The sequence below is a fragment of the Oncorhynchus masou genome, unplaced genomic scaffold (assembly GCF_036934945.1).
Source record: "Oncorhynchus masou masou isolate Uvic2021 unplaced genomic scaffold, UVic_Omas_1.1 unplaced_scaffold_1031, whole genome shotgun sequence".
Classification (NCBI taxonomy): domain Eukaryota; kingdom Metazoa; phylum Chordata; class Actinopteri; order Salmoniformes; family Salmonidae; genus Oncorhynchus; species Oncorhynchus masou.
The window spans coordinates 59,637-74,636 of NW_027000005.1; the positions used below are offsets into that span (position 1 = coordinate 59,637).

A 15,000-nucleotide genomic window follows, 5' to 3' on the forward strand; every position below is an offset into this window, starting at 1 on the left:
TATAGAGAGAAGAGACAGGTTATACCTACAACCTATAGAGAGTAGAGACAGGTTATACCTACAACCTATAGAGAGTAGAGACAGGTTATACCTACAACCTATAGAGAGTAGAGACAGGTTATACCAGACCTACAACCTATAGAGAGAAGAGACAGGTTATACCAGACCTACAACCTATAGAGAGAAGAGACAGGTTATACCTACAACCTATAGAGAGTAGAGACAGGTTATACCTACAACCTATAGAGAGTAGAGACAGGTTATACCAGACCTACAACCTATAGAGAGTAGAGACAGGTTATACCTACAACCTATAGAGAGAAGAGACAGGTTATACCTACAACCTATAGAGAGAAGAGACAGGTTATACCAGACCTACAACCTATAGAGAGAAGAGACAGGTTATACCTACAACCTATAGAGAGAAGAGACAGGTTATACCAGACCTACAACCTATAGAGAGAAGAGACAGGTTATACCAGACCTACAACCTATAGAGAGTAGAGACAGGTTAGACCTACAACCTATAGAGAGTAGAGACAGGTTATACCAGACCTACAACCTATAGAGAGTAGAGACAGGTTATACCTACAACCTATAGAGAGAGACAGGTTATACCTACAACCTATAGAGAGTAGAGACAGGTTATACCTACAACCTATAGAGAGTAGAGACCTACAACCTATAGAGAGAAGAGACAGGTTATACCTACAACCTATAGAGAGAAGAGACAGGTTATACCAGACCTACAACCTATAGAGAGTAGAGACAGGTTATACCTACAACCTATAGAGAGTAGAGACAGGTTATACCTACAACCTATAGAGAGAAGAGACAGGTTATACCAGACCTACAACCTATAGAGAGAAGAGACAGGTTATACCTACAACCTATAGAGAGAAGAGACAGGTTATACCAGACCTACAACCTATAGAGAGAAGAGACAGGTTATACCTACAACCTATAGAGAGAAGAGACAGGTTATACCTACAACCTATAGAGAGAAGAGACAGGTTATACCTACAACCTATAGAGAGAAGAGACAGGTTATACCAGACCTACAACCTATAGAGAGAAGAGACAGGTTATACCTACAACCTATAGAGAGTAGAGACAGGTTATACCAGACCTACAACCTATAGAGAGTAGAGACAGGTTATACCTACAACCTATAGAGAGAAGAGACAGGTTATACCTACAACCTATAGAGAGAAGAGACAGGTTATACCTACAACCTATAGAGAGAAGAGACAGGTTATACCAGACCTACAACCTATAGAGAGTAGAGACAGGTTATACCTACAACCTATAGAGAGAAGAGACAGGTTATACCAGACCTACAACCTATAGAGAGAAGAGACAGGTTATACCTACAACCTATAGAGAGAAGAGACAGGTTATACCTACAACCTATAGAGAGAAGAGACAGGTTATACCTACAACCTATAGAGAGTAGAGACAGGTTATACCTACAACCTATAGAGAGAAGAGACAGGTTATACCAGACCTACAACCTATAGAGAGAAGAGACAGGTTATACCTACAACCTATAGAGAGAAGAGACAGGTTATACCAGACCTACAACCTATAGAGAGAAGAGACAGGTTATACCTACAACCTATAGAGAGAAGAGACAGGTTATACCTACAACCTATAGAGAGAAGAGACAGGTTATACCAGACCTACAACCTATAGAGAGTAGAGACAGGTTATACCTACAACCTATAGAGAGAAGAGACAGGTTATACCTACAACCTATAGAGAGTAGAGACAGGTTATACCAGACCTACAACCTATAGAGAGTAGAGACAGGTTATACCTACAACCTATAGACCTACAACCTATAGAGAGAAGAGACAGGTTATACCTACAACCTATAGAGAGTAGAGACAGGTTATACCTACAACCTATAGAGAGTAGAGACAGGTTATACCTACAACCTATAGAGAGAAGAGACAGGTTATACCTACAACCTATAGAGAGAAGAGACAGGTTATACCTACAACCTATAGAGAGTAGAGACAGGTTATACCTACAACCTATAGAGAGAAGAGACAGGTTATACCTACAACCTATAGAGAGAAGAGACAGGTTATACCTACAACCTATATAGAGAGAGAAGAGACAGGTTATACCTACAACCTATAGAGAGAAGAGACAGGTTATACCTACAACCTATAGAGAGAAGAGACAGGTTATACCTACAACCTATAGAGAGTAGAGACAGGTTATACCTACAACCTATAGAGAGAAGAGACAGGTTATACCTACAACCTATAGAGAGAAGAGACAGGTTATACCAGACCTACAACCTATAGAGAGTAGAGACAGGTTATACCTACAACCTATAGAGAGAAGAGACAGGTTATACCTACAACCTATAGAGAGAAGAGACAGGTTATACCTACAACCTATAGAGAGTAGAGACAGGTTATACCAGACCTACAACCTATAGAGAGTAGAGACAGGTTATACCAGACCTACAACCTATAGAGAGAAGAGACAGGTTATACCTACAACCTATAGAGAGTAGAGACAGGTTATACCTACAACCTATAGAGAGAAGAGACAGGTTATACCAGACCTACAACCTATAGAGAGTAGAGACAGGTTATACCTACAACCTATAGAGAGAAGAGACAGGTTATACCAGACCTACAACCTATAGAGAGTAGAGACAGGTTATACCAGACCTACAACCTATAGAGAGTAGAGACAGGTTATACCTACAACCTATAGAGAGAAGAGACAGGTTATACCAGACCTACAACCTATAGAGAGTAGAGACAGGTTATACCTACAACCTATAGAGAGAAGAGACAGGTTATACCAGACCTACAACCTATAGAGAGAAGAGACAGGTTATACCTACAACCTATAGAGAGAAGAGACAGGTTATACCTACAACCTATAGAGAGTAGAGACAGGTTATACCTACAACCTATAGAGAGTAGAGACAGGTTATACCTACAACCAGACAGGTTATACCTACAACCTATAGAGAGAAGAGACAGGTTATACCTACAACCTATAGAGAGAAGAGACAGGTTATACCAGACCTACAACCTATAGAGAGAAGAGACAGGTTATACCTACAACCTATAGAGAGTAGAGACAGGTTATACCTACAACCTATAGAGAGTAGAGACAGGTTATACCTACAACCTATAGAGAGTAGAGACAGGTTATACCAGACCTACAACCTATAGAGAGTAGAGACAGGTTATACAACCTATAGAGAGAAGAGACAGGTTATGCCTACAACCTATAGAGAGAAGAGACAGGTTATACCTACAACCTATAGAGAGAAGAGACAGGTTATACCAGACCTACAACCTATAGAGAGAAGAGACAGGTTATACCAGACCTACAACCTATAGAGAGAAGAGACAGGTTATACCTACAACCTATAGAGAGAAGAGACAGGTTATACCTACAACCTATAGAGAGAAGAGACAGGTTATACCTACAACCTATAGAGAAGAGACAGGTTATACCATACCTACAACCTATAGAGAGTAGAGACAGGTTATACCTACAACCTATAGAGAGAAGAGACAGGTTATACCAGACCTACAACCTATAGAGAGAAGAGACAGGTTATACCTACAACCTATAGAGAGTAGAGACAGGTTATACCAGACCTACAACCTATAGAGAGAAGAGACAGGTTATACCTACAACCTATAGAGAGAAGAGACAGGTTATACCTACAACCTATAGAGAGAAGAGACAGGTTATACCAGACCTACAACCTATAGAGAGAAGAGACAGGTTATACCTACAACCTATAGAGAGTAGAGACAGGTTATACCTACAACCTACAACAGGTTATACCTACAACCTATAGAGAGAAGAGACAGGTTATACCTACAACCTATAGAGAGAAGAGACAGGTTATACCTACAACCTATAGAGAGAAGAGACAGTTATACCTACAACCTATATACCTACAACCTATAGAGAGAAGAGACAGGTTATACCTACAACCTATAGAGAGTAGAGACAGGTTATACCTACAACCTATAGAGAGAAGAGACAGGTTATACCAGACCTACAACCTATAGAGAGAAGAGACAGGTTATACCTACAACCTATAGAGAGTATACCAGACCTACAACCTATAGAGAGAAGAGACAGGTTATACCTACAACCTATAGAGAGTAGAGACAGGTTATACCTACAACCTATAGAGAGAAGAGACAGGTTATACCTACAACCTATAGAGAGAAGAGACAGGTTATACCAGACCTACAACCTATAGAGAGTAGAGACAGGTTATACCTACAACCTATAGAGAGAAGAGACAGGTTATACCAGACCTACAACCTATAGAGAGTAGAGACAGGTTATACCTACAACCTATAGAGAGAAGAGACAGGTTATACCTACAACCTATAGAGAGTAGAGACAGGTTATACCTACAACCTATAGAGAGAAGAGACAGGTTATACCTACAACCTATAGAGAGAAGAGACAGGTTATACCAGACCTACAACCTATAGAGAGAAGAGACAGGTTATACCTACAACCTATAGAGAGAAGAGACAGGTTATACCTACAACCTATAGAGAGAAGAGACAGGTTATACCTACAACCTATAGAGAGAAGAGACAGGTTATACCTACAACCTATAGAGAGAAGAGACAGGTTATACCTACAACCTATAGAGAGAAGAGACAGGTTATACCAGACCTACAACCTATAGAGAGAAGAGACAGGTTATACCAGACCTACAACCTATAGAGAGAAGAGACAGGTTATACCTACAACCTATAGAGAGAAGAGACAGGTTATACCTACAACCTATAGAGAGTAGAGACAGGTTATACAACCTATAGAGAGAAGAGACAGGACCTACAACCTATAGAGAGAGACAGGAGACAGGTTATACCTACAACCTATAGAGAGAAGAGACAGGTTATACCTACAACCTATAGAGAGAAGAGACAGGTTATACCTACAACCTATAGAGAGTAGAGACAGGTTATACCTACAACCTATAGAGAGAAGAGACAGGTTATACCTACAACCTATAGAGAGTAGAGACAGGTTATACCTACAACCTATAGAGAGAAGAGACAGGTTATACCTACAACCTATAGAGAGAAGAGACAGGTTATACCTACAACCTATAGAGAGAAGAGACAGGTTATACCTACAACCTATAGAGAGAAGAGACAGGTTATACCTACAACCTATAGAGAGAAGAGACAGGTTATACCAGACCTACAACCTATAGAGAGTAGAGACAGGTTATACCTACAACCTATAGAGAGAAGAGACAGGTTATACCTACAACCTATAGAGAGAAGAGACAGGTTATACCTACAACCTATAGAGAGAAGAGACAGGTTATACCTACAACCTATAGAGAGAAGAGACAGGTTATACCTACAACCAACCTACAACCTATAGAGAGAAGAGACAGGTTATACCAGACCTACAACCTATAGAGAGTTATACCTACAACCTATAGAGAGAAGAGACAGGTTATACCTACAACCTATAGAGAGAAGAGACAGGTTATACCTACAACCTATAGAGAGTAGAGACAGGTTATACAGACCTACAACCTATAGAGAGTAGAGACAGGTTATACCTACAACCTATAGAGAGTAGAGACAGGTTATACCTACAACCTATAGAGAGAAGAGACAGGTTATACCTACAACCTATAGAGAGTAGAGACAGGTTATACCTACAACCTATAGAGAAGAGACAGGTTATACCAGACCTACAACCTATAGAGAGTAGAGACAGGTTATACCTACAACCCAGGTTATACCTACAACCTATAGAGAGAAGAGACAGGTTATACCAGACCTACAACCTATAGAGAGAAGAGACAGGTTATACCTACAACCTATAGAGAGAAGAGACAGGTTATACCTACAACCTATAGAGAGAAGAGACAGGTTATACCTACAACCTATAGAGAGAAGAGACAGGTTATACCTACAACCTATAGAGAGAAGAGACAGGTTATACCTACAACCTATAGAGAGAAGAGACAGGTTATACCTACAACCTATAGAGAGAAGAGACAGGTTATACCTACAACCTATAGAGAGAAGAGACAGGTTATACCTACAACCTATAGAGAGAAGAGACAGGTTATACAACCAGACCTACAACCTATAGAGAGAAGAGACAGGTTATACCAGACCTACAACCTATAGAGAGAAGAGACAGGTTATACCTACAACCTATAGAGAGAAGAGACAGGTTATACCTACAACCTATAGAGAGAAGAGACAGGTTATACCAGACCTACAACCTATAGAGAGAAGAGACAGGTTATACAACCTATAGAGAGAAGAGACAGGTTATACCTACAACCTATAGAGAGAAGAGACAGGTTATACCAGACCTACAACCTATAGAGAAGAGACAGGTTATACCTACAACCTATAGAGAGAAGAGACAGGTTATACCTACAACCTATAGAGAGAAGAGACAGGTTATACCTACAACCTATAGAGAGAAGAGACAGGTTATACCTACAACCTATAGAGAGAAGAGACAGGTTATACCTACAACCTATAGAGAGAAGAGACAGGTTATACCTACAACCTATAGAGAGAAGAGACAGGTTATACCTACAACCTATAGAGAGAAGAGACAGGTTATACCTACAACCTATAGAGAGAAGAGACAGGTTATACCTACAACCTATAGAGAGAAGAGACAGGTTATACCTACAACCTATAGAGAGAAGAGACAGGTTATACCTACAACCTATAGAGAGAGAAGAGAGTTATACCTACAACCTATAGAGAGAAGAGACAGGTTATACCAGACCTACAACCTATAGAGAGAAGAGACAGGTTATACCAGACCTACAACCTATAGAGAGAAGAGACAGGTTATACCTACAACCTATAGAGAGAAGAGACAGGTTATACCTACAACCTATAGAGAGAAGAGACAGGTTATACCAGACCAACCTATAGAGAGAAGAGACAGGTTATACAACCAGACCTACAACCTATAGAGAGAAGAGACAGGTTATACCTACAACCTATAGAGAGAAGAGACAGGTTATACCTACAACCTATAGAGAGAAGAGACAGGTTATACCAGACCTACAACCTATAGAGAGAAGAGACAGGTTATACCTACAACCTATAGAGAGAAGAGACAGGTTATACCTACAACCTATAGAAGAGAGACAGGTTATACCTACAACCTATAGAGAGAAGAGACAGGTTATACCTATAGAGAGAGTAGACAGGTTATACCAGACTACAACCTATAGAGAGAAGAGACAGGTTATACCTACAACCTATAGAGAGAAGAGACAGGTTATACCTACAACCTATAGAGAGAAGAGACAGGTTATACCTACAACCTATAGAGACAGGTTATACCTACAACCTATAGAGAGTAGAGACAGGTTATACCTACAACCAATAGAGAGTAGAGACAGGTTATACCAGACCTACAACCTATAGAGAGTAGAGACAGGTTATACCTACAACCTATAGAGAGAAGAGACAGGTTATACCTACAACCTATAGAGAGAAGAGACAGGTTATACCTACAACCTATAGAGAGAAGAGACAGGTTAACCTACAACCTATAGAGAGAAGAGACAGGTTATACCTACAACCTATAGAGAGAAGAGACAGGTTATACCTACAACCTATAGAGAGTAGAGACAGGTTATACCTACAACCTATAGAGAGAAGAGACAGGTTATACCTACAACCTATAGAGAGAGAGACAGGTTATACCTACAACCTATAGAGAGAAGAGACAGGTTATACCTACAACCTATAGAGAGAAGAGACAGGTTATACAACCTATAGAGAGAAGAGACAGACCTACAACCTATAGAGAGAAGAGACAGGTTATACCTACAACCTATAGAGAGAAGAGACAGGTTATACCTACAACTATAGAGAGAAGAGACAGGTTATACCAGACCTACAACCTATAGAGAGTAGAGACAGGTTATACCTACAACCTATAGAGAGAAGAGACAGGTTATACCTACAACCTATAGAGAGAAGAGACAGGTTATACCAGACCTACAACCTATAGAGAGAAGAGACAGGTTATACCTACAACCTATAGAGAGAAGAGACAGGTTATACCTACAACCTATAGAGAGTAGAGACAGGTTATACCTACAACCTATAGAGAGTAGAGACAGGTTTAGACCTACAACCTATAGAGAGAAGAGACAGGTTAACCTACAACCTATAGAGAGTAGAGACAGGTTATACCTACAACCTATAGAGAGTAGAGACAGGTTATACCAGACCTACAACCTATAGAGAGAAGAGACAGGTTATACCTACAACCTATAGAGAGTAGAGACAGGTTATACCAGACCTACAACCTATAGAGAGTAGAGACAGGTTATACCTACAACCTATAGAGAGAAGAGACAGGTTATACCTACAACCTAGAGACAGGTTATACCTACAACCTATAGAGAGAAGAGACAGGTTATACCTACAACCTATAGAGAGAAGAGACAGGTTATACCTACAACCTATAGAGAGAAGAGACAGGTTATACCTACAACCTATAGAGAGAAGAGACAACCTACAACCTATAGAGAGAAGAGACAGGTTATACCTACAACCTATAGAGAGAAGAGACAGGTTATACCAGACCTACAACCTATAGAGAGAAGAGACAGGTTATACCTACAACCTATAGAGATAGAGACAGGTTATACAGACCTACAACCTATAGAGAGAAGAGACAGGTTATACCTACAACCTATATAGAGACAGGTTATACCTACAACCTATAGAGAAGAGACAGGTTATACCTACAACCTATAGAGAGAAGAGACAGGTTATACCTACAACCTATAGAGAGAAGAGACAGGTTATACCTACAACCTATAGAGAGACAGAGAGGTTATACCTACAACCTATAGAGAGAAGAGACAGGTTATACCTACAACCTATAGAGAGTAGAGACATACCTCAACATTAGGATTTACCTAAAAATACTTGAATCAGTCATAGACCTACAACCTTTATGGTTGTGAGGTCTGGGGTCCGCTCACCAACCAAGACTTCACAAAATGGGACAAACACCAAATTGAGACTATACCACGCAGAATTCTGCAAAAATATCCTCAGTGTACAACGTAGAACACCAAATAATGCATGCAGAGCAGAATTAGGCCGATACCCACTAATTATCAAAATCCAGAAAAGAGCAGTTAAATTCTATAACCACCTAAAAGGAAGCGATTCCCAAACCTTCCACAACAAAGCCATCACCTACAGAGAGATGAACCTGGAGAAGAGTCCCTAAGCAAGCTGGTCCTGGGGCTCTGTTCACAAACACACCCTACAGAGCCCCATGACAGCAGCACAATTAGACCCAACCAAATCATGAGAAAACAAAAAGATAATTACTTGACACATTGGAAAGAATTAACAAAAAAACAGAGCAAACTAGAGTGCTATTTGGCCCTACACCAGAGAGTACACAGCGGCAGAATACCTGACCACTGTGACTGACCCAAAATTAAGGAAAGCTTTGACTATGTACAGACTCAGCGAGCATAGCCTTGCTATTGAGAAAGGCCGCCGTAGGCAGACATGGCTCTCAAGGGAAGACAGGCTATGTGCTCACTGCCCACAAAATGAGGTGGAAACTGAGCTGCACTTCCTAACCTCCTGCCCAATGTATGACCATATTAGAGAGACATATTTCCCTCAGATTACACAGATCCACAAAGAAGAAAACAAATCCAATTTTGAAAAACTCCCATATCTACTGGGTGAAATTCCACAGTGTGCCATCAGAGCAGCAAGATTTGTGACCTGTTGCCATAGAGAAAAGGGCAACCAGTGAAGAACACACACCATTGTAAATACAACACATATCTATGCTTATTTATTTTATCTTGTGTCCTTTACCATTTGCACATTGTAAAAACACTGTATATATATATAATATGACATTTGTAATGTCTTTATTGTTTTGAAACTTCTGTATGTGTGATGTCTACTGTTAATTTTTATTGTTTATTTCACTTTATATATTATATACCTTACTTGCTTTGGCAATGTTAACATATGTTTCCCATGCCAATAAAGCCCCTTGAATTGAATTGAATTGAGTAGAGACAGGTTATACCTACAACCTATAGAGAGAAGAGACAGGTTATACCAGACCTACAACCTATAGAGAGAAGAGACAGGTTATACCTACAACCTATAGAGAGAAGAGACAGGTTATACCAGACCTACAACCTATAGAGAGAAGAGACAGGTTATACCAGACCTACAACCTATAGAGAGAAGAGACAGGTTATACCAGACCTACAACCTATAGAGAGAAGAGACAGGTTATACCTACAACCTATAGAGAGAAGAGACAGGTTATACCTACAACCTATAGAGAGAAGAGACAGGTTATACCAGACCTACAACCTATAGAGAGTAGAGACAGGTTATACCAGACCTACAACCTATAGAGAGAAGAGACAGGTTATACCTACAACCTATAGAGAGTAGAGACAGGTTATACCTACAACCTATAGAGAGAAGAGACAGGTTATACCAGACCTACAACCTATAGAGAGTAGAGACAGGTTATACCTACAACCTATAGAGAGTAGAGACAGGTTATACCTACAACCTATAGAGAGAAGAGACAGGTTATACCTACAACCTATAGAGAGTAGAGACAGGTTATACCTACAACCTATAGAGAGAAGAGACAGGTTATACCTACAACCTATAGAGAGAAGAGACAGGTTATACCTAGGTGGTCCCAGGTGGTTTAAGGACACTATATAGGGAATAGGACATAATTTGTAGAAAAATAAATTCTGAACAAAATATTGAATTATATGCTATTAACACATAGAACATCTATATAGTTGAACCTATACACACACCAGCTCATATATATATATATATACATATATTATCACACACACACAGTACCGTAGGTGTACACACACACACACACACAGTACCGTAGGTGTACACACACACACACACACAGTACCGTAGGTGTACACACACACACACACACAGTACCGTATGTGTACACACACACACAGTACCGTAGGTGTACACACACACACACAGTACCGTAGGTGTACACACACACACAGTACCGTAGGTGTACACACACACACACAGTACCGTAGGTGTACACACACACACACACACACAGTACCGTAGGTGTACACACACACACACAGTACCGTAGGTGTACACACACACACAGTAACTCACCCTGTTCTCGCTGTCCACTACGACCAGGTGCCTGAGACCCAGAGCTCTGAACAACTTAAACACACGAGGAAGAGACGTCTCCTGTCGGGGGAGAGAGAGAGAGGGGGAGGGGGTGTGTACTCTGCGTGTGTGGTCCCTGTAAGGTCCCTCAGTGAATTACAAACACAGACTCAACCATAAAGACCAGGGAGGTTTTCCACTGCCTCACAAAGGGCTCCTATTGGTCGACAGGGTTGGTAGGTTACTTTCTAAATGTACTCTGTTACTCCACAACCCCTAGATGGGTCAACATTTAAAAAGCAGACAGTGAATATCCCTTTGAGCATGGTGAAGTTATTAATTACACTTTGGATGGTGTATCAATACACCCAATCACATCAAAGATACAAGAATCCTTCCTAACTCAGTTGCCGGGGGGAAGGAAACCGCTCGGGGATTTCACCATGATGCCAATGTTGACTTAAAAACAGTTACAGAGTTTAATGGCTGTGATAGGAGAAAACTGTGGATGGATCAACAACATTGTAGTTACTCTACAATACTAACCTAACTGACAGAGTTTAATGGCTGTGACAGGAGATAACATTGTAGTTTTAAACTTTGTCATTATTGGGGTGTAAATGTGTGTAACAACAAAATGTGGAATTCATCAAGGAGTCCTTTCTGAAGGCTGTATATACCTGTGGTACGGTGTAGGGTGTAGGGTTCATGAACTCTGTCAGGTCCATCATGCACTCCCTCTCATCCTGGGAGACGTGGATACTCTGGATGGGGGGGAAGCGAGGATAGGCATCCCTAAAGTCCTTCAGCTGTAGCTTCCTCTGGGTCAACCTGGACCGAGCCAGCTCTACAAACACCTGGACAGACACAGGAGAGAGAGAGAGACAGAGAGAGACCGAGAGAGAGACCGAGAGAGAGAGAGACAGAGACCGAGAGAGAGAAGGAGAGAGACAGAGAGAGAGAGACAGAGACAGAGAGAGACAGAGACACAGAGACACAGAGACACAGAGACACAGAGACACAGAGACACAGAGACAGAGAGACAGAGACAGAGAGAGAGAGAGAGACAGAGAGAGACAGAGAGACAGAGGGAGAGAGACAGAGACAGAGAGAGACAGAGAGAGAGAGGGAGAGAGACCGAGAGAGAGAGAGACAGAGACAGAGAGAGAGACCGAGAGAGAGACAGAGAGAGAGAGACAGAGACCGAGAGAGAGAGACAGAGACACAGAGACAGAGAGAGAGAGGGAGAGACACAGAGACAGAGAGAGACAGAGAGAGAGAGAGGGAGAGAGACCGAGAGAGAGAGAGACAGAGACAGAGAGAGAGACCGAGAGAGAGACAGAGAGAGAGACAGAGACCGAGAGAGAGAGACAGAGACACAGAGACAGAGAGAGAGAGGGAGAGACACAGAGACAGAGAGAGAGAGGGAGAGAGACAGAGACACAGAGACAGAGAGAGAGAGGGAGAGAGACAGAGACAGAGACAGAGAGACAGAGAGAGAGGAGAGAGAGGAGCGAGAGAGAGGAGCGAGAGAGAGGAGCGAGAGAGAGGAGCGAGAGAGAGAGAGAGCGAGAGGGAAAGAGAGAGGGAAAGATAGAGGGGAGAGAGAGAGAGGAGAGAGGAGAGAGAGATTAATACAGAGACAGGACAGACAGATCGACAGGACAGGACAGACACCTAGAGCTTCTCTCACCTTGTGTTTGAGCAGAACAATGAGCTGAGAACGAAGGATGAGTCCACAGATCTTCCCCAGCTGAGGAGAGGATGAAGGGATGAGTGAAAGAGAAGACAGAAAGCAGGGATGAATGAAAGAAGGAGGAGTCATAGACTGTTCAGAGGTAATCAACTTTCTCAGCCAATTAGAAGTCAAGCCCAACTATAAGACATTAATGGCCTGTGGACGGAGCTTTCCATACATCGTCGCTAGCGTCGACCGGCACGACGACAGGGAAGCCGTTGTGATTGGTGGAGGTGTTGCTAAGGACGTCCACAATGGTGCCGACCTTTTCTATACGGTTAAAACAGGTGACTGGGGCACCCATCACCTCCCTGAGAGAGAGGAAGGATGGAGGGAGGGCCAGGTGGAGAGAGAGATGAAGGGAGAGATTTAGAGAGAGAGGGGGAGATTTAGAGAGGGGGAGATTTAGAGAGAGAGAAAAAGGAGAGTATTGAGGTCAGAGGGTCAACTGGTAGTTAAGCCAATGGGAAACGGGCTCATCGGCCAGTAAGCCAATAGGAGAAGGGCTTACTCAGCAGTCGGCCAATGAGAGAGTGGCTTACCTGGCTGTTAGCCAGTGGGAGGTGGCAGGGGCCTCCAAGTGCAGGAAGGGAACACTCTGCAGCTTGATGTGGATGTCATACAGACCCTGAGGAACGACCAGATGGATTACAACACAGACTGAACATCAGAACGACCCTGAGGAACGACCAGATGGATTACTACAGAGACTGAACCTCAGAACAACCAGATGGATTACTACAGAGACTGAACCTCAGAACGACCCTGAGGAACGACCAGATGGATTACTACAGAGACTGAACCTCAGAACAACCAGATGGATTACTACAGAGACTGAACCTCAGAACAACCAGATGGATTACTACAGAGACTGAACCTCAGAACAACCAGATGGATTACTACACAGACTGAACCTCAGAACGACTCTCACACAGTCTCAGTGGGCAGGGAGCTCCGCCACAGTCTCCCACAGTCTCCCACAGTCTCCCACAGTCTCAGTGGGCAGGGCACTCTCACACAGTCTCACACAGTCTCACACAGTCTCACACAGTCTCAGTGGGCAGGGCACTCTCACACAGTCTCCCACAGTCTCCCACAGTCTCCCACAGTCTCCCAGTCTCCCACAGTCTCCCACAGTCTCCCACAGTCTCCCACAGTCTCCCACAGTCTCCCACAGTCTCCCACAGTCTCCCACAGTCTCCCACAGTCTCAGTGGGCAGGGAACTCTCCCACAGTCTCCCACAGTCTCCCACAGTCTCCCACAGTCTCCCACAGTCTCAGTGGGCAGGGAACTCTCCCACAGTCTCCCACAGTCTCCCACACTCTCCCACAGTCTCCCACAGTCTCCCACAGTCTCCCACAGTCTCCCACAGTCTCCCACAGTCTCCCACAGTCTCCCACAGTCTCCCAGTCTCAGTAGGCAGGGAACTCTCCCACAGTCTCCCACAGTCTCCCACAGTCTCCCACAGTCTCCCACAGTCTCCCACAGTCTCCCACAGTCTCCCACAGTCTCCCACAGTCTCCCACAGTCTCCCACAGTCTCCCACAGTCTCCCACAGTCTCCCACAGTCTCCCACAGTCTCCCAGTCTCAGCGCGTGTGCATGGAGAGCTTCAGGCTGCTACTACGTCACCAAGACAACGGAGGAGTTTGGCCCCACCCTTAAACCCACTTCATTAACAGGATATTGCCGTTAACGTAAATCCACAGTCGCTACATCCATTCTGGGATTTATAGACGAATAATAAATACTTATTGATTGTTCTAGAAAATAACTTACATCATGAGCTGATATTAATTGAACTGTTTGTTGTAACCCAATTCAGAACCAGTGGATAAGCTACAGTAGTCTAATATCTGTGAACATAAAACATTGTACAGCCTCTCCATATGGTTCAATCGATCATGTTGATATCTGTGGAGGGTCACTCCTTGCATCGACAGTTGCCTCCATGAATTTAACAGTGGTAACATGTCTTCAGGCCAAGACAGTGACCGGGGAGCCTTGTTTTTGGTCCACTACAGATGGCCT

At 42.8% G+C, this 15,000-nt stretch overlaps 1 protein-coding gene across 1 annotated transcript in view; it reads right to left on the reverse strand.

Annotated features, from left to right (window-relative positions):
* Positions 1-15,000, reverse strand: part of clcn7 (chloride channel 7) — an 85,214-nt gene that overhangs the window by 2,364 nt on the left and 67,850 nt on the right. Inside the window, exons 21-25 of the mRNA XM_064957840.1 lie at positions 13,512-13,597; positions 13,148-13,280; positions 12,925-12,984; positions 11,912-12,088; positions 11,232-11,312 (exon numbers count right to left, since the gene is read on the reverse strand). Coding sequence (XP_064813912.1) covers positions 11,232-11,312; positions 11,912-12,088; positions 12,925-12,984; positions 13,148-13,280; positions 13,512-13,597 — 537 coding nt within the window. The remainder of the gene's footprint in view (positions 1-11,231; positions 11,313-11,911; positions 12,089-12,924; positions 12,985-13,147; positions 13,281-13,511; positions 13,598-15,000) is intronic.